Source organism: Drosophila persimilis, unplaced genomic scaffold, assembly GCF_003286085.1.
Source record: "Drosophila persimilis strain 14011-0111.01,24,50 unplaced genomic scaffold, DperRS2 tig00000191-arrow-pilon, whole genome shotgun sequence".
NCBI lineage: Eukaryota > Metazoa > Arthropoda > Insecta > Diptera > Drosophilidae > Drosophila > Drosophila persimilis.
Window position 1 is genome coordinate 4,364,319 of NW_020825298.1, and position 24,764 is coordinate 4,389,082.

Here is a 24,764-nt window from a genome sequence, read left to right on the forward strand (position 1 = left end):
AAAAAAAAATAAACATAAACTAGAGATTTAATTTTGAGTGAGCCCCCCCATATGTATTAGTGTACACAAGTATCTGTGTGTGTGTGTGTGTGTGTGTATCTTTGTGCATGTGTATTCTGTGACCGAGAAACTTAGTTCTGAGACAGCCTCCTCCGGCAATTTTCTTTTCTTTATTCGTTTTCCACTGTCTGTCGTCTGGCTGTCTGGCTGTCCGTTCATTGAAACGAACTTCAAAACTATCAGCCCAGCCGCCAGTGAGTGTGCGTGCGCCTTAGTATATGTATTAGTGAGTGGCTTAGTGTCTTAGTGTGTCGCCATGGGTAAAATGGTGAACGAAGAAATGGCCACAGAGCCGGTGTATTTGGAGAAAGTGGAACTCTCAAAGTTCGGCGAATTCTGCCAGAGACGTGGAATCAATCCGAATCTGATTATGCTCAAGATCACACTCTTTGTGATGTATGGCGGTGAGTACCCATAACTTTAAAGCCCCCTTTTCCCAGAAGTTCATTATCATTAAAAACCCATTAGAAATTGCCTGCATAAGTCCGCATTCACCACATTGGCTTCTTTTCTGGCTCTGGTCTGGCATTGAAGGGAAAACGTGATGGGAAATCAAGTTGTTTGACTTGCAGAGCCTTTTATGAGCTTCTTAGTCGGCGCCAGATAAGGTTAATAGGGCCCCGCCATCACTCATAACTCATACGACATGTTGTCCGAGTTGGGTGGAGAGTGGGCCATGAGCGAGGGCTTTAACTGATTGCGCGGTGCAAATAATTCATTTTCTGTTTCCTATTTATATTTTGTTGTTGATTTTTTAAACAATTTTCATTCTAGAACTGGGATTCAAGGGTGGATTATAATTTACACACACACACACATCCCCATTCCTCAGGAATATCTAAGTATCTCAAACGATGCAACAGCTGTACAAAGTCCGAGACTGAGATTTAAGCTCTGGCAGTGAATCTGAATTCATTATCACACTACGAGTACTCTGTACCCTCCCTCTTTATAGTAGATATACTCTCTGGTCTCTGGTCTCTGGTCGGTCTCTGGTCTCTGGTCGGAAGTTATCAATTAGGTTGGAGGGAAAATATGTAACACATTTGTATAAATTCAGTTAGAGAAATGAATGCACATTGAGGAGATTTTTCCCAGCGTGTGGCAATTAGGCATTCAATCAACAAACCCATCGCTCTGTAACTCTCCCTCTTTCTCTTTCTCTTATACTCTGTTTTTTCCTTCTCTATCGCTCTTTTGTCTCCATTAGATTGTGTGTATTTTTGTATCTTTTGTAAATAAATCTAGCTTATGTGATTTAAGCTTAAGAAAGGTTTACTTTGCCTCTGTCTCTCGGTTATGGGGTCTCTGTGTCTGTCGCTTCTCGTTTCTCGTCTCGTCTGTCCATCAACTGACTGACCGTGCGCCATTTTTGTTTTCTCTGGCGGTCAATGACAAAAACATTTTGCCATTTTCCCCTTCGGTAGTGCTGCCCCCCTGCCACCTCTGCTGTTGTCTTGTGCCATTAAACCCAAATTGTCACTAAAATGAGTATTAATGCGTTTTTTATTTGACTCGAGATTTGCCGAGGATTTTTCGGTTTGCTTCTCTTTTTTGGGCTTAACTTTTATTTACAAATGAAATTTTGTATAGTATATGATTTTAAGTTTTGGTCTAATAGAAATTATATATATTTTCCTTGAGGGAATGACATCATACGAGGGAAATGATACAAAGAGAGAGAGATTATATTTAGAATAATACTAAAGAAGTCATCAAAACTTCGAGAAATAATATCTCAGTAATAGAAAACAATTAATTTTATTCAAATTGGTTCAGGGTTTTACACTTTACAGGCGTTTTTGATCATTTCTAATAAAAAATGTACAATAGATGGGTGAAAGAATTCAATCGAAAATCTTTTCTCTGATAGATCAACCAGGAACATCAAATGATAAACTCCACAGGAAAACCAATTTCATCTGTGAACGAGTACCAATCTATTAATTAGCTACAGAATGCAGAACCTATAAAAATGGTTATTTAATTCATTTAATTGGTTATGTAAAGGAATTCGAGAGAAAATGGTTTTAATTATAAATTATGGTATAATTTTGCTTTTTCAGTATATTTTACAAGGCTTAAAATGGTTTTTTAAATATTTTCCATGTCAATGAACATTTTTCTTTTGTTCTGTTTCCTCTGTCCATCAATTAAGTGATGGGAAATATGGCATACAAATTAAATATAATTGAAGTAGTGTCGGGGAAACATGTGATTGAAGCCTTTGTTATGCAGAAATGATCAAACCGAAGACTTAAATATCTGTTAAATTAATTTATTATACTATTATTATACTTCCCCAGAATAATTTTTGAATAGGTTTTTAGAATTTTTCGAATATTAAAGACATCCAAATCATCAAAAAATCAACGAGAAGTTGATTTCGTTTAAATGGTCGTGGAAACGCTTAAAAGTGTTTCATTTCAGATCTAGCTCGTTGTAATTATCATTATAAATATTCCAGAAAAAGTAAGAGTATTGCCCTGAAACGCTGTGAACAGATACAAAATTTCGCGTAATATGAACATAAATAATTAACTTTAATTTGGCGCTGAAATATGTCTATTGTTTGTGATTGGTTTCCTTGTGTTGTCATTAAATCAGTGAAACAATTTTTTCCACATTTTTTTGTTTGCATATTCTTTTTTATGATATCCATGTGACTTTGTTTCTTGCACTTCCATTTTCCATTGTTTTTACTCAGAGCTTAACTTTGGTTTTTCCTTTATTTAGCATTATATTTCAATTAAGCTTTATAGTTCAATAGAACATAGGCCACCGAATGCCATTTTAGCTATTACCCCCGCCAAAAACTTTGTGCATAGTTAAAAATATACAAAAAATATGCGCGTTATGAATGCGAAAAATGATAAATGGAATACTGAATAATTATTATTAAAGTGGAAGGAAAGAACAGAACAGACAGAAATAAAGGGAATTTAAATGCACACAGCTGTGAGGAGGGGTAGGGTGTCGGGGTTTATGGCGACATTAATTACGAATGACAACGTGGCAGGAACAGATCCAACCGAATCGAACGGAATCAGTATGGCAACCTATACAGAGAATGAGAGGGAAAACAGGCACAGAACATCCACGAATGGCCGCCAAACCAAACAACCCTGACATGCTTGCGTTTCCGTTTCCGTTACAAAGAGAAAGACAGACAAAGAGAGAGAGACAGAGAGGAAAAACGAACAATTAATTGTTATTGCATTGAGCAAATACAAAAAAAGTACGCACACAAACAAAAAGACAGACATAAAGACAGAAGCCGAGCATATTATTGTTAATTATCTGAGGCGATGCAAGGCTGTAAAAACCAATTCGAGCCGCCATTTTCACTCCGACTCTCTGGAGGGGGAAAAGCCAGAGAAGTGAAAAGAAGAGAAAGAGGGACAAGAGAAGAAGGAAAGCCAAAATTCAGTATGATGAATATCAGATACCTCGTATACCCCGCATGAAAAGCTTTTTTTCTAAACAGATACAGTAGACGGAAATCTCTTGATCTATAATCTCAGGTACTTAAGGAAAAGAAAGTATGGGAATTTTCTACTTTTTCTACCTAAAATATCCTTCCTTCCTTCCTATCCTTCAAATGATCCTACGTAAATAATATCTAAAGCTCTTCCCTTTCCCTATTTCTGGCCCCCGCACTAATAAAACATATCCTTAAACTGCATGAGTACAGGGTATGCAAAGAAAGAGACTCAGGCGAGTGTTAACTGCACTTTAACAAACGAATTTCATTCACGGCACGCACTTTCCCCTCCACTCCACTCGCACACAGACACACACTCACACCATTTTACGTGGCCCGATGGCCGGATGGGGAGATCCTTGGCATGTTTGCATTTAAATTGGTCAAGGCTGAGGATGGCCAGATGGAACAGGAGGCGTGTACTATAGGGAGGAGCAGCATGGAACCAGGAGGCTGTCCTGTTCCATTTCGCCCAATTTGTTGCCATTATTTCACTCCATTTTTGGTCGCAGCCACGTGACGCTCTCTCTGTGCGTTAATGTTCATAAATTATTGAAATGCAAGAAGATTATCTGCTGTCCGTTTTCGGTTTCCACTCCGGGGACCGTGTTCGTGTTGGTCAGGCGTGACCATTTTCACGGATTTTAAAGGTGTTTGATGAGGTTTTTGGAGGGGAATTATATGAGAAATTACACAGGCAAATACTTTAAGTGTAACTGAGTCGATGATCCGGGGAGTTTCGTATACCAAAATGAGTAGGAAATATATGTGAAACGCTTTTAGAGCTGTATATTTAATATCAATGGACAGATACTTTTTTAATCCATCCATTTATCTGACTATTCAATTGTTCATTCTTCTATGCATTCACCATTCCATCACTTAATATTCAAAGTCTGGGATAATGAATAAAATTCCATTTCCATTTAATTAACTTCCTTTAAATGATTGCGAACACTTCTTACAAATTCCAATCATTTTCTTTGAATGATGAGCCATACTCTTTTTGCCATTCAATTTTCTGTATATAATTAAGTTTCCTCACCCTTTCTCAAGATTAATTTACAATATAATGTACCATTCTTTCTGGTTTCGATCCCACAGCCACCTCCTCGTTGCTGCCGTACCTGACAATACACATGCAATCGATTGGACTGACGGTGGAGGAGATTGCAATTATCTACCTGGCGCTGCCCTTCACCACCTTTCTTAGCCCGCCCATTACAGGTGAGTGAGTGCAATGCCAACTCGAGGCAGAGAGAGTGTCAAGGGTAAATGTTTTAATGCATCTTAATTAGCGTCATGCTGCGTATATTTTAATTAAAACTTTCCCTTTGTCTGACTACTTGCTGGGGCATGAAAACGAAAGCGCAAACACACAAAATCAAACAAAATACATTTTCAGCATGCATGACTGCGATATTTTTCAACGATTTAAAACTATTTAGTGTTAAATAAACATAAGTTTATTAATTAATAAGGCTAGCTGTCGAAAAAAAGGTGCAGTAGAAAACATGCAAATAAAGCCAGTGTTCAATTCAGTGCACCTATATTTGTAAATACATACTCAGATTTTTTTTAAATTTTGGTCCCGCCTAAAGACTCTGCTTGCTGCGTTATAACGTGTTATTGATTGATTGACTGGTTTTCTTAATCTTTTTCGAAATTAAAATCAACATTAAAATTTTGTAGAAATATAATAAATACAATAAATATAAAAATAATATAGATATATATCCCACTCCACTACGGGACCAACGACACCCTTTTGTTCCAATAATTACTAATTTCCAAGCAAAATTAAAGTTTTTTCGGGCTTGTATTAAATGATGTATTAAAGATGTATTAAAGATATACTATAGACTGATTACAAAAATCATATATTTATCAATATATCGAAGACTGGATATCGTTGCCATAGATGGATGATGGATCTGCGGTGGATGAAGCAGTTTTTATAAATCTCGCCTCCGTTTTTTCGATTCAATAAATTTTTTTTAATTTTAAATAAAAATTCTAATTTATACAATATGTCGTCCGCCAGCAAATATTTTTGAAAAATCATGTTCAACCCCCAACAGAACTGAATATCAGAGCGGATTAATTTTTGTTTTTTCCTTTGTGACACTTGTGTGACAGTTCTGTCCGTAGCCTACTTTTTTGGGGTTCGGCCTGTTTTCTGGACGAATGCGAATAATTTAATTCACTTGCAGTTTAAATGACAATTAAGCAAAGTTCTTTTTTACTCTTCTGTGGAGCACTGGTCTCTCGCTGTCTGGCTGTATGTGAAGTGCCCCCATCATGCGGTTGGGTACCGCTTTTATTTCCTCTTTGAATATGTATACGAATATATATTTTTTTATTCATTCTTATTATTTGCTTTTGCATTTTTAAAATGCATTTGCGGTATGGTATGTCGGCGACAGTGAAGTGAAGGTTTTTTAAACATTTTATGGGGACACTCGTTGCAGATAAATGTTGAGAGATATATATACACGCAAAAGCAAAGGCGGGTAGAGTCGATTGGGTGGTGCAGAAAAGTGCATAAAGCTGGTCAAATTGTCGGACATAAAAGCTGGCAAAAATGTAAGTGAAAATGCACTCATAAAGTTGGTTTATTAACATTTCGATCATTTAAGGCGAGTTATAAACATGGTTGATGTGGCTATATAATGACATTGAAAACTTCAAGTGGAAGAGCGTTAAAAATTTAGAGAATTTACATATTTTCGATATATATTTTTTAATTTGAAATACAAGCCAAGATTTAACATGTAATCCTTTAATTCATTTCAAATTGAAGCCCTAATTTAAGGCTCAACTATCGCTTGGTTTTCTACAAATGAAAAACTGAGATTTAATCCGCCACAAAACGACCAAAAATGGTTGCACCTTAATCCGTCCTTAATCTCCAGCTTGTGCTGCATTTAAGCTGTGAATGCAACCAATCAATGCTGCCAACCAAACGGCTGAATACTTTTTTTGAGCCACAGATATATACAGACACATACACTATACACTGAGATACATTCACACAGCTATGCTCAAACAAAGTTACAGCTGCAGAACATTTTGGTTGAGAAAACATGGCTTACACACATTTTCCTTTACGCTCTTTTCACTGCAGGTTTTCTCGTTGACAAATTTGGCAAATACAAGCCCGTTGTGGTGATGAGTCTGCTGCTGAATGCTATTTTCCATCACTCGCTGCTGTTCATTCCACAGCAGGAGATACCTGGCGTTGTGCCATCGGCATTCGTCTTAAGGCATCCAGATAGCGGTGACATTGAGGTAAGTTTTTCCCTACATATCCCGCTCGAATTGATATAAGATTTTAGTTGAAAATTGTCGATAAAGTCGATTAATGCAAATAAATCGATTGATAAATTCAGACCCTATAAATGTATACCTAAAAAAATCGGTGGAAGTAGATAATTAATAGTTCTTGAATTCCCATGAAATTTCGTAAATACTTGCTGCTTAAATCAATCTCCACAACTGACTTTGTCACAATTAAGTTGTGTGTTTCTCGCAGCTCTTAAGCCTCTTGAGGTCGTGATCTGCTAAAGGGCTGCGGCTGTGGTTAAGGGGCATGGGCCGAATACCTTTTGGGGCTTGTTTAGTTAAGAGCTAAAAATGATGTGGGCTGCGGTTGCAGCCAGCTCTGCAGTGCCGTTCCTCCCTCTCGTCTCCTCTCTCTTTTGTGGCCGTAATATTTAGTATTCCCTTGTGTCTTGAGAAGGGAAAGTTCCGGGCTGCATTATTCCCTTTTCCATGCCAAAGCAGCTGTTGCTCGTTGTACTTGGTGTATAGTTTTAATGCGCTTACTTGATGGTTACCACTCATTTCCCAGTCTTTAAAGGGAGCTCCTTCTCATTACTGTTCTCATCAGACTCCTGCTATTGAGAGTCTTAACCAGTCTCGTGCTAAAGTTAATTCGTTGAATGCAGGACCTTGATTAGTTGAGACTGTTAGAAGGGGTAGAAGTTACTTAAGTTGTTTGGTTATAGACTGTTGATGAATGATATATGCTTGAATATACGATTGTGTTTTTGGCAAGCTTCATTAAAAAGTTATTTGGTGTCATTTGGTGTTAACTTTGTGGGAAGTGAAGAAGTTAAGGGTCTCCACAGAGGACTTACAGACTTCTCATGCGTCTGAGATGGGGGATTCTTAGAAACTGCTTTGGTAAAACTTCAGTTTCTTCCACTTTTTGAAGTTCTTAGTGTTCCCTGCATCCACAAACCAAACGGTGGGGTAAAAAGTAAGGAAACACTATTGTTCTGACCACAAAATATAAACATCTTTAATTCTTTAAGATATTCTTCACATAAATCGATTCCCTAGAGAGCAGAGACATATTATTTAAATGAATTTCATGGATTGCTGCAAATTTCGTGGGGAAACGATTGCTCTGGCAGACAATTTCAATTGCAATTCTAAGAAGCATGTTGCCAAAACCCTTGCCACCGTCTTCGCCACTCTTTGAAGCTTCTGAAGCCCCTATGGCGAGCTCATCTGCCCCACTCTTCTCTCACCTCTTACAACGGGTCTCACTTCAGTCACGGCATGTCTCTATTTGAAGCCAAAGGGAACTGAGAAAAGAGGAGCAGAGTAAACTACATAAAAGCCGGCATTTATTTGAGGCAGTGCGGCGGCAGCATTATGCTGCCACATGCAACACACGCACACCAATGCTTTACGCACGTACAAACACTCCACCGACCGAGTGTCTGTGTGTTTGTGTGCGTATATATTTTGTGTATCTAATGCGTGGCACGGATGCCGCCGCGTAGTCGCGACTCTACGATGGGAGATACTCGGCGCAGAGAGGATGCAGCAACTTTCTGTAGATTTCTGTTCTCCCAGCATCGAGCCACATCCAGGCACACACACAAATGCACACAGAACACGCGGAGAGTGCGAGATACGAATATTACGTATACGCCTGTTGTACAAGTCGTTGCATCTGTGAGTGTTTTGAGTGGGTGTTCTGTGTGTGTGTGAATGTGAATGGGAGTGTTTGTGTCACCCCGTGAGTGCAGCATCCAACCAAACGCAATCCGTTTGCCATTTTTTTGTGTTCACTCTGCCATGGGTCGGGGTCGGGACTCTGGCTTCTATCTGCATTTGTGCATAAATTTGTGTCATGTAAAATCATCGAAATAAAGCAAATAACTGTCACACACCAAAGGGGAGTGTTCGGGAGGGCTCTGTGGTGTTCTGTAAGAAATTTGTTGTACAAGTATTTCTTGGGATTTCTCTGAGCGTTTTCTTTTTATTGATGTACACAAACACAAACACACATATGAGCAGTATTCCTATATATTTTTTATGCTTATGATCATATCAATGCAAACGATTCCGAGTCGGGTTGGCTGTTATTGCGGTCGGATGCGGCGTCCTCAGTGTCCTTGGTGTCCCTTGAGTTGGTCATATGTGGCATAACAAATGTCGAGCACTGTATTCTCATTGATATGGTCGACGCTTTATGCTTAGCAGGGGATTTTACTCCATGAAATATGCAGCCAGAGGCGAAGGTGTTGAACCACATCTATGGATACTCGTAGAGTGAAATTTAAGCCAAAAATAAAAGGAATGATATATACGACTAAATGATACCCGTTAAAATGCAATCAAAATTCCATAGAGAATCTTCCATTTCCTGTAATAGCTATGCGATTGAGATACATTTTGGAAAGATGGTTATGATGGGTAATCCTGCACAGAAAATACCCATCTATGCTTTATGGATTCACTACTTTCTTTCACTTGCACACCTCTACCAGAATGTTCCACTTTTACAGGCTATAAAATGTATGTAGAAGTGCCTTCTCAGTAATGCTCTCCACTGATCCACAGCCGTAGTGTGTCTCTTGAAATTGCATTCTTTATGACAGTCACACCTTTTGGCAATCGGCTCTTGAGCAACGCCAGCAAATTGCAGAAGCTGCAGCTCACAGAGAGTTTTACATAAATCGAATTATGGAGAGAGAGAGAGATGGGACGGGACAGGCCAGACAGGACAGATATCTGCATGGGATGGATATTATGCTAAAACGAAGGCAGAAGGGCACTTCGGGCTAAACAAATTCAAATGGAAAATGGAAAATGACAGAAGCAGGAGCCAACAGCAGCAGCAGCAGCAGTAGAACCAGAAGCCAGCAAGTAACACGGAACCGAGGCGGCTCTTGACAGCTAACAAGCAAACGGAACGCATTAGAAACAGCTCACCAGAACCAGAACCAGAACCAACTACAAGATACGTAGATACGTACATATCGTATATATGTATCTTGAAGAGGGCGGAGAAACTGTGGGATAGTTCGAGAGTTCTACAAGAATGCCAAAAAATCCACTTAAATGCGAGTGCACATCAGGTTTACATTGGGCGTGGGTGGGGAGGATAAGTCCTCTCTGTACACGAGTATCCAAGAGTGTCTTTCTGTCTGTACCTGGGAGTGTGTATGCGAGTGTCTATGGGAATAGGTATCTGTATCTGTATCTGTGAATGTCTAAGGGTCCCTCTGTATTTGTATGGGTTTCCCTGGGTCTATGCTTCTGCCTGAGAAGCATCTATGAGATTGTATGGTATCTGTGTGTTTGTATATCACGTACATTTATCTTTGTGTCGTTTTGCCCAGCACTTAAGCCACACTAAAACACCAACACCACTACGCACTCCACTCTCCCTCACACGCACACACACACACACAGACAAACACGTACATTAAAATCTTTCTTCTGAGCAGAGCATTCGAGCCATTCCCGTTAGCGCCATAATGAAACGCAATGGAACTGTTATTGAGGGAGATTGGTAGGGGCAGTGGTAGTGGCGGCCTGGCTGAGAGGCGTGGTTCCTGGTCTCTGGCCCTTGGCCAAAAAAGCCGGGGGCCCCAGCACTTGCTTCATTTCATGAAAGTATCTCTAGGATACGCACACACGCAATGGTCCACTCCACTACGAACATTCCGCATTTGGTACCCGGCACTTGGCACGGGCGTATATTGAATTTGTATTTATGATCTGCCCATAAAATACAATAACACCATTAAAATAGCTGCAACCAATGCGCCAGTTGTGCTGAAGAGAGATCTAGACGCATCTGGAATGCTCTAAAGGAAAGTTGAAGGAGGGAAGAGATTGTTTTGGCGATTATTGTAAAGATGTAGATTTTAGGAAGTATGGAAAGTATCTGGAATATACAAATGTTATATTAACCAAAAACTATTTGAAATAACAGAAATTTTAATCAGAAATGTATAATAAGGAAATAGTTTTGATATTTGTATGAATATTTCCGTTGAGAAAGATAGGTATTTAGGTACAATGTCCTTTGTATTAAGGAAAGATTTGTATAATAATAATACAGCTGAAATCAGAGTTATTTTAGCTGTCGATTATTTTGAAGCAAATCTAAAAAAGTAGTGCTCATACTTCCACAAGAAATAACTATTATATATTTCAATATATGATTCTGAAATTATTCCCAAAATATTCAAGAATTTATCCACAATCAGGCGCCTTAGTAGGCTATTATTTTGTTTTTCAATCACAGTAAGTGTCAGTAAATTTCGTATTTTCCTGGCAATATAATCCGCCAAGTGTGAGTACCTTTTCTATGCCCTTTCCTCGTTACCCATTACACATTTGGCCCACACCCACACCCACTACCCCGAATAGCATCCTTTAGCCCATCCTTTAACAGCCTGAAAACGCATCTTATGGCTACATTTGTGTTCATTCCGCACGTTCGGATGGACGTATACGTATACGTCTCCATCGCACAGCTCCGGCTCTGAACTACTCCTTGGCCGTCTGCCGTGTACAGTGTACGGTGTATGCCATGTCTCATGTCCAGGTCCTGTTGCTTGCGGTTTACTATTTTATGCCATTATAGCCCAGAGTTTGGTTTGCCGGTCGGCATAAATTTATTTGGTATCGAGAGGAGCAGCGAACGTCGAGTGGCGGCGTTGGCATCGGTGACGGCGACGGCGACGGCAAACGGAAATTACCATTTTATTATTGCAGGCACTGGTGCTGGGCTCGGTCATGGTCGATGCCCAACCCAACCCCAACTCTTGGGACCGCACTGGATGAGCCTTATTGAATTCGCATTAAAATTGGTAATGGATATATGCAGATACACGAACACAGCCTGCTGCTGCTGCAGATGCAGATACATAAAGAGCGAGTGGGCTGCCAATATGTATGTATATTTATTTGTGCCAGTGTTTGTATTACAATATTATAGCAGAGGGCTTAAGTTCATGTTTGGGGGCTTATGATAGGTTAAGTGCCAGTTTTGGTCTGGATTTTGGTGTCTGATTGAAGGGCGACTGAGTGGGCGTGTGATTTCGTGTGATTGGGGTATAATGCTGGGTTTAATTGTTGGGAATAATAGTCATATTATTATCGTCCGAGGACGACCCAGTATTACGACTATCACCACGAGCCGGAAAATCGTCTTCATCGTCTGTTATATCTTCCACGGTATATTGATTGGCTTCTTGTTTAGCTTTCTTATCAGGGTCTTCGTAGTCGATGAGCTCCCCAGCGACAAAGAAGAATTCGTCCAGCGTCTGGGTCCATATTTGCATATGCTTCTCAATGTTTTCGTTTTTGAGAATAGCTTCAGCTTTGATCAGTTCCGTCAGCTCTTGGCCCGACCACTTGGCGTAACTTCCCTTGGGACCAAAGTCATCGGACATATTTGACACATCGTAGACCACGTCCCGCAAAGCGACCAGGTATCGGCGACCCTTGTTGGTGCAATTGAATTCTTCAAGCAGCTTCTTAGTCAGAACGAGTCCACTCAACGGTTCCATCTGTATGGTGTGGCCCGCATCCCTGTAGTCCTGCTCGTCGTAGGTGTCCCTATTGGTGCGCGTCTGCTTGAAGACCAAATACGCCAGCACCACAGCAGCGGCTATGATGGTGTACACCGAGGTTGCTGCCTCACGGAACTGCTCGCTCCACAACTTATCTAACACAGACGACATTTTTTTCGTTTTACAGCAACTATTTTCCTTTCGGAAAAACTACCAGAATGTTTTATTGTTGAGTTTTGTTTAGACTGACGATTTCCCAGCACTGCCTTGTAACCGATGGAAATACTTTTGTGAAGATCGAAAAACAGCCTACTAAGCAATAGTTTTTTCTTGTTTTGTATGCCCCCCGAAAGTGTGTTTTGGTGTAGGGTTGTAGACTACTATTCTATCGGCTCTGTAATTTTTTCCTGCTAATATAATGTAACTCTGTTTTGCATAATTTGTATACCTAATTAAGTGGAAAATTTATAAAGAAATATACATATAAAACAAGAGGTGTACAGTCAGCTAATTTTGTTTGCAATCAATTATGTTAAAAATTCATATCGTTTATGAAAGCAAGAATGAAAGTAAGCGAAGAAAAAACAAACAGTAAGGTATTAAAAATGCGATAAAATGAAAACTTTTAGATGGATCTTGTGCGAGGCAAAAATTAAATTGTAGGCCTGAAAAAGCAGAAGAAGAATTTGCAAAAAAATCTATCTAATCGAAAAATCTATTTGCAAAAACTCGAATCCGCGATTTGGTAAATTGGCAGAGTTTCATTATTTGTAATTAATAAATAATTGAAAGAGTATTGTATGAACTTTAATTGGATGTTTCATTCGTGTCGATGCAATGGTTATTTGTGAAGATATATTGAGCCAATCTTTAAGTTTCGTTTCTTTTTCTATGGTATGGTCCCATTTTTAAATCTTAGTTATTTAGTGGCTTTAATTTCCGACAATAAAAGCTACTAAAGGTACACAGTGAAAACCAATAGTTTCAGTTCCAAGTCCGGACTCTGTCTCTGAATTCAGTTTTGGTCCCAGATATATGTTAAATTATATTAAACTATGTGTAAATTTCACAGTGGAGTTAAGTGCAGTTAATTAAATCTATTATAGTGCCGACAAATTCCAAGAACACTCACAACTATAAACAAGCATTTAGCCTTTCGTACCACATATCTATTATCTCCAATACATTCCTTTGTTTTTTGTTCTTTCATTTCAACCATCAGGTATGGTGGTCTCCCTGTCCAAGCAGAGAATGTCCGGAGGAGCCTGAGCTGGAATTGGCCGTGCATCAATGCGTTGACTATTGTTTGATGCAGGAGCAAGTTAATCCCCAGCTTTATACGAGTACGCCGGCGTATAATGTTTATCCAACAACAAAAACAACAAAAGCAGCAGCTAGGACATCAACCTCCACAGAGAGGATTACAACAACAACAAATGCCATGAGCACGACCAGCACGGGGTATGCCACAATGGAGTCAGAGACAGAGTCGGTCGCAACATCATCGTCCACAAGCACATCAACAACTACCACCACTACATCGCCGGCATCATCATTACCAGCATTATTCGCAACGCAAACGAGAAGCAGATACCAAGAAGTACTTAATATGTCATCGACCATGTTCCCGCCACTGGAGAATGCATCAGCCATGTCGTTGGTGGTGCAGCCAGGACCAGAAAAGGACCAGGAGGAGCAGCAGCCATCGTCAGCTGAATTGTCAGCCATGTCCATGCAGGGATTGAATTGTAAGTGACAAGATGAACCCTTCTTTGAATCTCCCCTCTCCTCTCCGACTGACCACAGGCATTATTATCATCGTAACTTGGTTCTGCTGGGTACTCCGTTGTTCTTCCTTTCAGTTAGCCTCTCCTCCTACTTCTCCAACCATTCATCGAAGCTCGTGTCCATGTCCATGTCCGTGTCCGTGTCCATGTCCGTGTCCATGTCCATGTCTATGTCCGTATCCTTGTTCATGCCACTATCCGTGTGTGTGTTTTACTTTTATTAGTTTGTTTTTCCCATCTTCTGTGCAATGGAAGCAGGAGGAGAGCACAAGTAGAACCAGGAATTGTGGATGGGTAGAAACTTGCACCATAAAAGCCAAAGACCGAGTCGACTCTCAATGAAAACTACGAGTAAAAAAAATATATAAGTATAATTCAACCTGTCCCACTCTGTTTGTGGATCGTGGGAGTGCAATGTGGTGCGGTGGTTGGGTCGGTTGGGTGGTTGGGTGGCTAGGTGATTGTCATTAAAGCCTGACGTTTTGTGTGGAGCCAAAGTTCACGGTGGCAAAACTTTTCTCCAATTCTGTAGAAAAAAACTTCACAAAAGGCGTTTTTATTTCATATTATTAAAAGTGTGTGACAATGGGAATGGTAGATGGCTAATGGAGGGGTAAAAATGCACACGAAAAAATCCAGTATGAGAGCTGATGTTAGCTTTTGTTGTATAAGAAAGAGATTTCTATTATTTTTGGAATATTATTTTTGGATAAAAGTTCTTTGTAAAAGAATGAAGAAAGGAATTCTTAAAAAATGAATAAGATCTATTCTTCTATTGATGATTGGATTTTACCAAAGACTATACTATTACCAAGATGTTGTATGGGGAAGCATAAAGCCCTACATGCCGAGGTTTTCACCAAAGTCTGGGTATATTGTTGTTGGATTTAGGGATCGACTTAGAGCCTCAGGTACTGACGACCAGATGAAGCCGTGTAGGCAGCTGGGCTGTCAGAGACAAAGGATAGTCCAAAAGCCCAAGAGACAATTGCATTGTCAGCATCAAACGAAAATTGAAATGGAAGTTATTCCTGATTGAAGACTCCTCTAAATCCATACATGTGTAGTACCTCGAAAACCTCCTAAATGTCTCCCATTATTTCAGTTTGTGTGCATTAGAAAATCATTTCCCTCTTGTTCCACAATCATAAGTCATACATCAGTTGCTCCTTCTATCTCTATTGTGCAGACAAAACACATTCAAAAACTTTGCTAATGTCCTGAACAGAAATCAAAATGTGAGAATTCCCAGCAAAAGGGACCCTTCCCCCGAAACAGACAAAAGTGCATAACTAACTAAACATGATGGCATTACGGGGGCCTGTACACTTGACACTTGGCACAATTGGAAATTGGTCATGCATGGCCAGGACGAGAGCCAGCAGAGGCAACAGAGACAGGCCCCGTACAGGACAGGGACAGTTTCGACCAAGTTTAGATCGCCTTGGGGGTGCAGAACAGCATACGAAAAGAGCCAAAGCAATTTTCCTGCCTGTCTGATTATGTGAAAAACTCACTCCCCTTCCCCTTCCCACACACTTTGACAGCTTCCACAGACAGTAGCAGCCAGCAGAAGGAGGAGGTTAAGAGCAGTAGCTGGGTCCACTCGGACAACGAGGATACCACCTATTTTATGCTGCAGATGCATCCCGACCTGGCAGAGCCCACCGAGCAGCTGGGCATGGAAATCGAGCAGGATGCCAATGAAACGGTCACCGACATCCTCCAGCGTTTCGGCAAGGAGCGCCTGGTCGTGGGCAACATCAATCTCACGGATATGGACGATCTGGATCTGCGTTGCGGCGGTCTCGTCCGACGTTCGAACATCTCCGAAATGGGACCCGAGGCCGTGCAGTGTATGATGCAGCGATGCACCTTCACCATGAATGCGCCAGAGATCTGTCCGCCGGACTACAAGGAGACGGATGAAACCATCTTTTGGATTTATTTCCTATTGAGGTTAGTTTTTGGAATTTAGAACATCGAGTGCCATAACGTTTTCTCTTTTCTCTATAGATTTTTGGCCACTACAATGCTGTCAGCGGGCGTGACCATAATGGATCCCATAGCCCTGACAATGATTGAGAAGTTTGGTGGAGATTTTGGACGCGAGCGTTTGTTCTCCAGCATTGGCATGGCCATATTTTCGCCGATAACGGGCATTATGATTGATTATTCGTCGCGGGGCCTGGGATATACCGACTATTCAGCGGCGTTCTATACGTACGATGTGCTCCTGGTGATATCGACCATGTCGGTGCTGATGATGCCGCTGGGCGAGAAACTGCCGGCCGATAATGTGTTTAGGGATTTGTGGAATCTATTAAAGATGCCCCACGTAATTGCCTTTATTACATTCCTGTTTGTTCTCGGCAACTTTTGGGGCTTCATCGAGAGCTTCCTCTTCCTGTATCTGAAGGAATTGGGGGCACCCAACTATCTGCTTGGTGAGTTCTCGTCGTCATTAGTGGTTACTTTTTGGTACTTTTTGTGTGTTTGGCACGAATTGGATTGAATTTTGGGTTTGAATCCATTTACAGGCATCACCATTACGGTGGGCACAGTGAGCAGTATCCCCTTCCTGTATGGGGCGGAGAAAATCACACGCATCTTTGGCCACGTTAATTTGATTATCATTGCTTTCTTCTCGCATGCCGCCCGCCTGGTTGGCTATTCGTTTATCGAGTGAGTGCCGAACGGCCGAACGGCCGGATCGATGTTTGCTTAATGCAATATCAAATTGAATTGCCTTCTTCTTCTTCTTCTTCTTCTTCATAGGAATGCCTGGTGGTGCTTCCCCTTCGAGGCCCTGGAGTCATTATCCTGCCATCTGATGTGGGTGGCAGCTGCCACATACTGCTCCATTCTGGCCCCAAAAAGTTTGCTGGCCACTCTCATCGGTGTCCTTGGCATGGCCCATTTCAGTCTGGGTGAGCTTCGTCGGCCATCTCTCCTTCTCTAATGAGGCACTTTCATTACATGTAATCACATTTTGTTTGTCCCGTTCGTACAGGTCGAGGCAGTGGCAGCTTCACTGGAGGCCTGCTCATTGGGCAGTTCGGCACTCGAGATGCCTTTCGGTATATGGGCCTGCTGGCCGTTGTCGGCGGCATTGCCTATGGCCTGCTCCATCTGATTTGGCTGCGTAAATTCGATCACACTACCGATGATTCGGAGGAGGAGGCCGAGGCCGTGGAGGCTGGCGAGACGGAGAAACTGACAGAGCCGGCTACCAAGGAGCAGGGCACTTCCATGTCCCTGGAACGTTTGAGTCTAATGATTAAGTACAATCAGATTGGCAGTTTGTCATCGTTGCCCAGGGGATCGAGGGTAAGTTTTCGGTGTCCAGGACTGCAGAGGCTCTTCATTTGGAGACTCTTTTGATTAGTTAGTTGGTATCCAAACGACTCGGGTGGGGAAAATATCGGTTTAATTCACAGTTCGATATGTTCTTTATCCGGTAGATATCTCGCATAAATACTTGCCACCTCAAGGACCTGTGGGCGATAGACAATTCAATATATTCAGCCATAATTTCTAATTAAAACCTCGTACTCCCCAGGCTGATATCCATGACCATTTGTCAGTGCGTCGCAGCAGCTACAATGTGGAGTCCTTGAGAGGCGTGCCCCGGCATGGCGTCATCGGCAGCAGTGCCTCCAAGGTGGATATTCTGCGTTCGGCACTCGAAATCAATCACAAGTCCTCGAACAACTCGATGCTGAGCAAGGCCGATAACAAGACGTCGAATCAATCACTGGGCCGCAACCGCGCCGACAGTGCCCCGAAATTGAATCACAGTAATCTGAAGAACATTTCCCAGCCCGCCCTGGAGGGTGTTGTGCTCGAGGTGAGTCCTCGCTCTCCCCTCAAATAGACCAAAATCTCTGCCTCTCCCCCGTGTGTATCTGTGTGTGAATCTCTATATTGGAAACGTATGAGTGTGTGGGTTGTATCTCGCTGATTGCTGTCAATTGTTTTGATTTCAGTTTTTGTCTGTTGGATTTTGCTCTGCTCCCTCGCCTGATTCTGGTTTGATTTTTAAATACCCAACATCTGTTGCCACAATAACTTTTTAGCATACGGCCGAGTGTCCTTTGTAGCTTCCTGTCTTTGGTTTTTGTGACTTGACAACCGGATGCCGGGGCTCAACTGCATCCGCTTTGGGGCCTTTGTTGTTCTGCTTCTCTCTGCTTCCCACTGCGACTGGGAGGCTCTTTTGGGATGTTGTTGTTTTGTGTGTGTTTGGCTTTCGGTTGCCTTCCTTGAATGGTCGTTTCTTTTGATGCCGCTCCAATGGATTCGATTTCTCGTTTCTGCCACTCCCACTCCCATTGCCACTGTGCTCCTGCTGTCTAGCTCGAATTGGAGTCGGCTTTATTGGTTTTTGTTTTCAACGCAAACATATGCGCCACTGGGGCGCCATTTTGCCAATTTAGTTGCCGAGCAGCACCCCAACAGAGAACTTTAAAAAATGCTCAACTTAGTTTCATTTTGGGAATTGAAAGAAGCTTAAAAGTTTGTTGTACTTTTAGCAGCTTTTTAGGGGGAAATTGTAACTCATTATTAATTTATATTTGTTCAAAATTAGGGAATCGTAGCAACAGAAGTACCTTATTGATCAAAGATTTCACGGGAAGTAGTACACAACTTTGGAACTATCAGAAAAGCTCGAAAGTAAACTCTGTTTTTGTCTTGTACTAATTGACATTTTTTCTTTTATTAACATTTAGTGGAATTTCTGCCAAAGTTTTGCTTTTTTACCTCTCTTCAGAACTCCGTTTCGAAGCAATTATATTCTTCGTCTGTTTTTTCTTTAGAGTTCCAACAAAATTTATTGCAGAAACTTAAATTGAAAATTTCAATCGAACAAACTATAAACAATTTCATCTGCCGTATCCTTTAATTAAAACTTTCCAATGATATATGTAATCCATACAATTGATTTTACTTGCCCTGAAGGAACCCAAGCCCATGTAGGGCTCTCGGCTCTCCTTCTACTCATATAGGACCACACTTACAGCCCTCTTGCCATTCATTTGAGGGCCATACTCATAATATAACTTTCTACCCGCTCTCTTTCTCTGCACTTACATATACTCGTACTATACGTGAGGCTTGTCAAAGTTAATATCATAATTAATTTTCAATGCTTTGAAGCGATGCTTTTATGGCAACCAGGCAACCATAATTCAATAAATCAAATGTGGTTGAGCGGCAAGAGCAAAGAAAAATAAACCAACAAATTAATGAATTTATGAACAAGACAAAGTTTTGCCTTTTGCTCACTTCGACTGCACAAAACAACCCCATCTGATGCGAGAACAGAGCCAACTGACAGTTTTGGCCATACACATCACTGAACAACCAAACAAAGCCAAAGTCAGAGCAAAAACCCAAAGCCAGAGTTCACTTTAGCTATTAAAAATAACGGGGGGAGACCGAGAAAGAGTTAGAGTTTGGAACCTCAGCAGGGAGTTCCTCTATCCGGAGTTGATAGAACCCGTCCGTCGCGTCGCTTGCAAATTGCAGGCCAGTAGTCCAGATCGCAAAACCCATTCCCAATCCGAAACCCGGAAGCCATACCCAGCCAAAACTTCGCTTTGTGCAAAATAAATTTGCCAAAAACCAGAGAGCAGAGAACTTCCTTTTTCAATATTCGTATGAGTGTATGAATTTGTGTGTGGGTGGGTGTGTGTGAATGAGTGCATCTCTATCTCTATATATATATATATGTACTTGTATATGGATAATATATGCTATAGCCAAAAATGCCATTCGCATACAAACAGGGCGTGGAATCAACATTTTTCCCCAGCCGCATGAAAAAGTATCCAAGTGGTTTGTTAACTTCAATACCCGCTGTGGATTTATCCGTAATACCCAGCTCCATGTTAATGGTAATGTACAAGAATCCAACAGAAACAAAAACATTCGAAAAAATATACTGAATAAAAACAAAAAACAAACGAAAAACTATGCATGGAATAACGAGTGCAGAAATACCCTTTATTTTTTGGCAGAAGGTGAAATGACTAGAATTTATATTATTATTTTTATTAGAAGGAAAGTAGATTTCGTGAGGCTTTCATTATAATAGCCCGAATTCAGTTCCGTTGATTTTTTGTTGTATACAATATTTCATGTAGTATTATTTTCCTTCTTGACTATTTGCCAACAATTTGACCTAATCGATATGATCTTTCTGCCAAAAAGAGTACTTCGACACACAAACATATGTAACTGCAAATGCATGGCGTGGCCTGGCATGTCCTTCTCCGTCCTGTCCTTCTCTGTCCTCTTCTGGGTTGTTCGGGGATGCATGCGCCCCAAAGTATGCAGCACTGAATACGAATAAACAGAGGAGCCAGCAGCAGAAGCAGTAGCAGCAGAACAGTGGCTGCTGCAACAGCACAAGAGGCAACATCGAGTGGCAGCAGCAGAACAGCATCATCCGCCAAGATATTGCCTCTCACTGGGGGGATGGAAGCATGCAATGGCATGTACAGTTCCCATTGCTGATGCTTTTGTTGGTTGCCTCTTTTTTTCTGCTGGTTTATGGGGGTTTTTGGGAGAACTTTTTTGGAGGAAAGAGGAGCACAAGGAGAGCGGTTCATGGGTCGCAGTTTGCCAAGCCATCCGGGCATTAAGTTATTTCGTTGAATTAAAGCCCGCACTTGCGCCATTTGACTTTTGGGCATCACTTGTTTTTATATGCATAACCCACAAAAACCCAACCCTCCATGCCACATGCCACATGGCCCTCATCGTCTCTGCATTCCTTCTCCTCTCATTACGCCCCTCTTTTCCATCTCTCACTCTCTCTGCTGCACGCTTAGTTGAGTTTAGTTTAATTTTGCACACTCGTCGAGCAATTTGAGCTCGCGCTCCTCACATCCCATCACATGGCGTTTAGCATTATATTTTCTTCTTTATGCGTATTTTATTTTTTAAAGATTTTTTTCCCACAGCTTTTTCTCTTTGGGTAGCTTGAATAATGTCCTTTTTTTGTACTCTCTGATTTTTGTTTAGGTTTTACGCCAAATGATTTGTTGTTGAACTTAATTCAAGTTGACAAAAAGGGAATAACAATGGCAGCTGTTGCAAAAAGCAACAATGTTTGGTTATCCATGAGTTTTCGAGGGTTGTATGGTTAGGGGGGGGATGGATAGCTAGATGGGTGGGTAAATGGCTGTGGGTTGGGTGGAGATGGGGATGGGGATGTGGATGGATGGGTGTAAAAGAAAAACATAGCCATAGAGTAAACAAACAAGGAAAAAGCATAGCAAAAGGCAACGTCTGTTCGAATGTGGCAAATGATTTCAAACTTTGAAATCTACAGTGAGGCAAGCTCGATTTGTTGGCTAATATTAAAAGTAAATGTGTTTAGGAGGGTGGATCAGTGCGAAAAAAATCGTGGTCACTCGCCCAGCGCTCTGAGAGAGTCGTATGAGCGAGCGTTTGCCACGAGCGTTAACAGCGTGCCGTTACACCGATCGGTAACAGCCTTTTAACTGAGAGAGTTCGCCTGCAGCGGTAACATACTGTTAACGTGGGCTGCTAAGAGGAACCTTTATTCGATCTGCTTCCCTGTACAGTAGATAAAAGACGGGAAATAATGAAGGATAAAATCGAAATTAGTCGACAAGAGTAGTTGTTCTTTTAAATTTGTACAATAACTACAAATGACAATATCCTAAATTTGAAAAAAATATTTAGAAACGTATTGTCTTTGTGCTCTTTTGTCTTTCTTTGCCCTCGAACCACAGTCCATAGCCTGCCATAGTACTAACAACAAGCATACCAATCGCATTCTCAATATTTTACTATTGCCAAGGCACGTACATATGTTTGTACGAAGGAATGAATGACTGAATGAGTGAAAGTATGTGCGAATAAATGTACATATGTATGAATGAATGAATGTATGTTTTTAGTTCCTTCTTCGATTTCCTGTTTGTTCTCCCTGCTTCTATGGCTTCTGCTTTCCAGTTAGAAAATATTTCCCACACACACACACAAGCACAGAAAAGCCCGCACACACAGCCACCCATATAGATTTCCATTGGCTCTATTTTTTGCTGGTATTATTTTTATTTCTTGGGCTATGAAAACGATTTATCGATGTGTAAGAGGAAGCGGTAGGAAAAAAGGGAGAAATATTTATAGGAATGATCACAAAATGAATGCCACGTAATGCGACGCTGTTGGCAACATTTGTCATTGTTGATTTTGGCCAGAAACGACTTTATATCCCAGCGTTCATACGCGTACATACATATATCGAGGCCAATAACTTCTTCAACATAACGCACAAAAAGTGAACGCGAAATTGCGCGTAAGTAATGCCCATTGTAAGTCCCGCTACGAGGGGAACGAGGAGATGGGGGCGTGAGCTTGAGAAGGCGATGGGGTGGGTGCTAGAGTCGAAGCAACAGAGGGAGCTGTAGGTGCAGAAAGCAAGAAAACAAAAAAAAGTGGAAGCCAAACAAAGAGAATGGAAACAAAAGCAGCACAAAATGAACTGGGGAGGAAAACATTATAGAAATTTCTGGTCCCTATTCTACAGAGAAAAGAGGGTGTATCCTTCGGCCATTCCCTCTCCACTCCCTTGCCCTTTTCCCCTCCCTTTCTCGCAACCACACACATGGCACTTAAGATGCGCATTTCTATGAAGAGTGGTATGTGTACGTACGTTTGTTGGAAAAACTTTTGTGCATTCAACTGCAAGGCCTGTACCCTCTCTTTTTCACCGGCAACCAGCATTTTAATAAAAAGCCAAACAACAAGAAAACAACGCCCGTTGCATTGCGAATTATCCAAAAAGTTTGATGACGTGGAAATGCCTTTCAACAATACACCAACAACCGAGCGAAAAAAAAAATACAACACCAACCGGCGATTTCGATGCAGTTCAGTCGTGCATATGCGAGGGTAACTCATCCGGAATGCTTATGAAATGCAGCAGAAATCGAGTGCTGGCAAGAAAAAAGAAAACATCGTTTGAGATTCTGGACAGGAAAAGCAGAATGCATCATTTTATATGTGTGGCAGGAATTAGGATACCCTGGAAACAGATGAAAGAATTTGGGCTTTGATAATATTTGAAAGGAACGGTATATACATAAGGGAATATATAGATAAGGGAATAAGCTCTGGCTTTAAGTGAAAAAACAGAAATCAGATATTATAGATTAGATAGAAATAACAGAAAAGAATGGACCACTTTCGACAGATAATTTTGAAACTTATTTACACAACAAGGATTCATCCTTCATTATATAAAACTTTAAAATGGAACCAAGAATTAATATCCCTTTTATCACTCTTCCAAATCACTTCTACCAAAATAACTTTTTGGAAGGACTCAACAACAAAAAAATACATATGATTACCGCCATCATAAAACACATTCACTTTGATATCTTTGCATACATATAATCAAACCCCCATCGAAACAACCACTCAACCAAGCCAAACCCAATGACTGCACTCTACTAAATATAATTTATTGGCCACTTAAACATTTCATGTTCAAACAGAAATAAGCATGCATGTTGATTATACTTTCCCGCATGTGCATGAAGGCCATTGAGAGCATAAGGGAAAAACTGAAATGAAGTTAATTGAGTAAATTGTAAATTGCACTCTACTGCGAGTACACCAGACCAACACGATTGCGTACAGATGTTTGGGATGCTGTTTTCTCTTCTTTTCTCTTCTCACTACCCTTGCAGAGGGTATTGGCATTAGCATCAAGAGCACCGACTAGATTTAGCCATGTCCGTCTGTACATCATTCTTTCCTAATCAGATTTCAAGCTGAATACCCTCAAGGGTATCTAAAGCGTCGGCTCTCAAAAGTAATCTTTCCTGTTTTTGTTTAGCTCATGTTTTTATTTTATGTGCAATTGGTTGGTTAGCTTTAAAGCTCGTTATGGAATTGGTTTTTGCATACATTCTACCTTTTTAATTGCTGAATGAATGTGTGCCAGAGTGGAAAAACGAAAATGTGTGTGGTTTGGTTGGAAGTACGCGTGTGTCAGCACACAAACTGCAGCCACTGTGCAGTACAAATATTTAGCATGACTTATTGTTGTATATGCGAATAGTTATTGCATGTGGCATGGCATAAGCATAGCACATACGTATTTTGATGTTAAAATGTCGCTCACTCACGTCTCTTTCGTTTCGCAGGACCAAGAGGGCCGCAAGGTCATTCCCGAGGAGACGGAGCTGCATACTTCCAAGACCACGGTGAGTCTGGGGGAGGCGGAAAAGGTGGAGCCACCACAGCAATCCAATGGCAATGGCAGTGGCAAGATCCCACAGGCAACGCAGCAGCAGCAACAGGAGCAGCAGGAGGATGACAAAACCGATGCCACTTGATGGTGCAAGCAAATCTCTAACCAGCCCAACGTGGCGTATGAGTGATATTAATAAACCAAAAGCGAAAGAAAAAACTAAAGCGAAATCCAATTTTAAAATTAAAATAAAACCAAAACTATTGTCTAGTTTTACTCGTGTGTGTTAATGTTATATAAATGTATATGTCTATATGAAATAAAAAATGTTGTTAGCGACAGAAAATATTGAATGAATT

The 24,764-nt window shown here is 41.0% G+C and overlaps 2 protein-coding genes across 3 annotated transcripts; one reads left to right on the forward strand and one right to left on the reverse strand.

The window, feature by feature from the left end:
• LOC6589784 lies at nt 1-24,742 on the forward strand. 2 transcript variants are annotated; one of them, XM_026988620.1, is made up of 12 exons: nt 1-464; nt 4,649-4,771; nt 6,672-6,835; nt 13,598-14,123; nt 15,710-16,121; nt 16,179-16,609; nt 16,703-16,847; nt 16,941-17,092; nt 17,176-17,492; nt 17,725-18,012; nt 19,955-20,062; nt 24,359-24,742. In XM_026988620.1, exons 1-12 carry the CDS (start codon nt 317-319, stop codon nt 24,548-24,550), a joined length of 3,006 nt encoding a protein of 1,001 aa, XP_026844421.1. In that variant the 5' UTR covers nt 1-316; the 3' UTR covers nt 24,551-24,742. The 2 variants fall into 2 exon arrangements, with proteins under 2 accessions (XP_026844421.1, XP_026844422.1); XM_026988621.1 differs by lacking the exon at nt 19,955-20,062 and having other exon boundaries at nt 2-464.
• On the reverse strand, nt 11,740-12,582 carry LOC6589785. Its single transcript, XM_002015325.2, has one exon. It carries the CDS (start codon nt 12,544-12,546, stop codon nt 11,929-11,931), a length of 618 nt encoding a protein of 205 aa, XP_002015361.1. The 5' UTR covers nt 12,547-12,582; the 3' UTR covers nt 11,740-11,928.
• Nucleotides 24,743-24,764: the final 22 nt, after the last annotated feature.

What these genes read in the sequence shown, in the direction of transcription:
- LOC6589784 (XM_026988620.1), top strand. Translation starts at nt 317, where the DNA reads ATGGGTAAAATGGTGAACGAAGAAATGGCCACAGAGCCGGTGTATTTG. An exon ending in CAGATAGCGGTGACATTGAG is followed by an intron (nt 6,836 to 13,597) that starts GTAAGTTTTTCC and finishes TTCAACCATCAG; the next exon opens with GTATGGTGGTCTCCCTGTCC. An exon ending in TGGAGGGTGTTGTGCTCGAG is followed by an intron (nt 18,013 to 19,954) that starts GTGAGTCCTCGC and finishes GCATACAAACAG; the next exon opens with GGCGTGGAATCAACATTTTT.
- LOC6589785 (XM_002015325.2), bottom strand. Translation starts at nt 12,546, where the DNA reads ATGTCGTCTGTGTTAGATAAGTTGTGGAGCGAGCAGTTCCGTGAGGCA.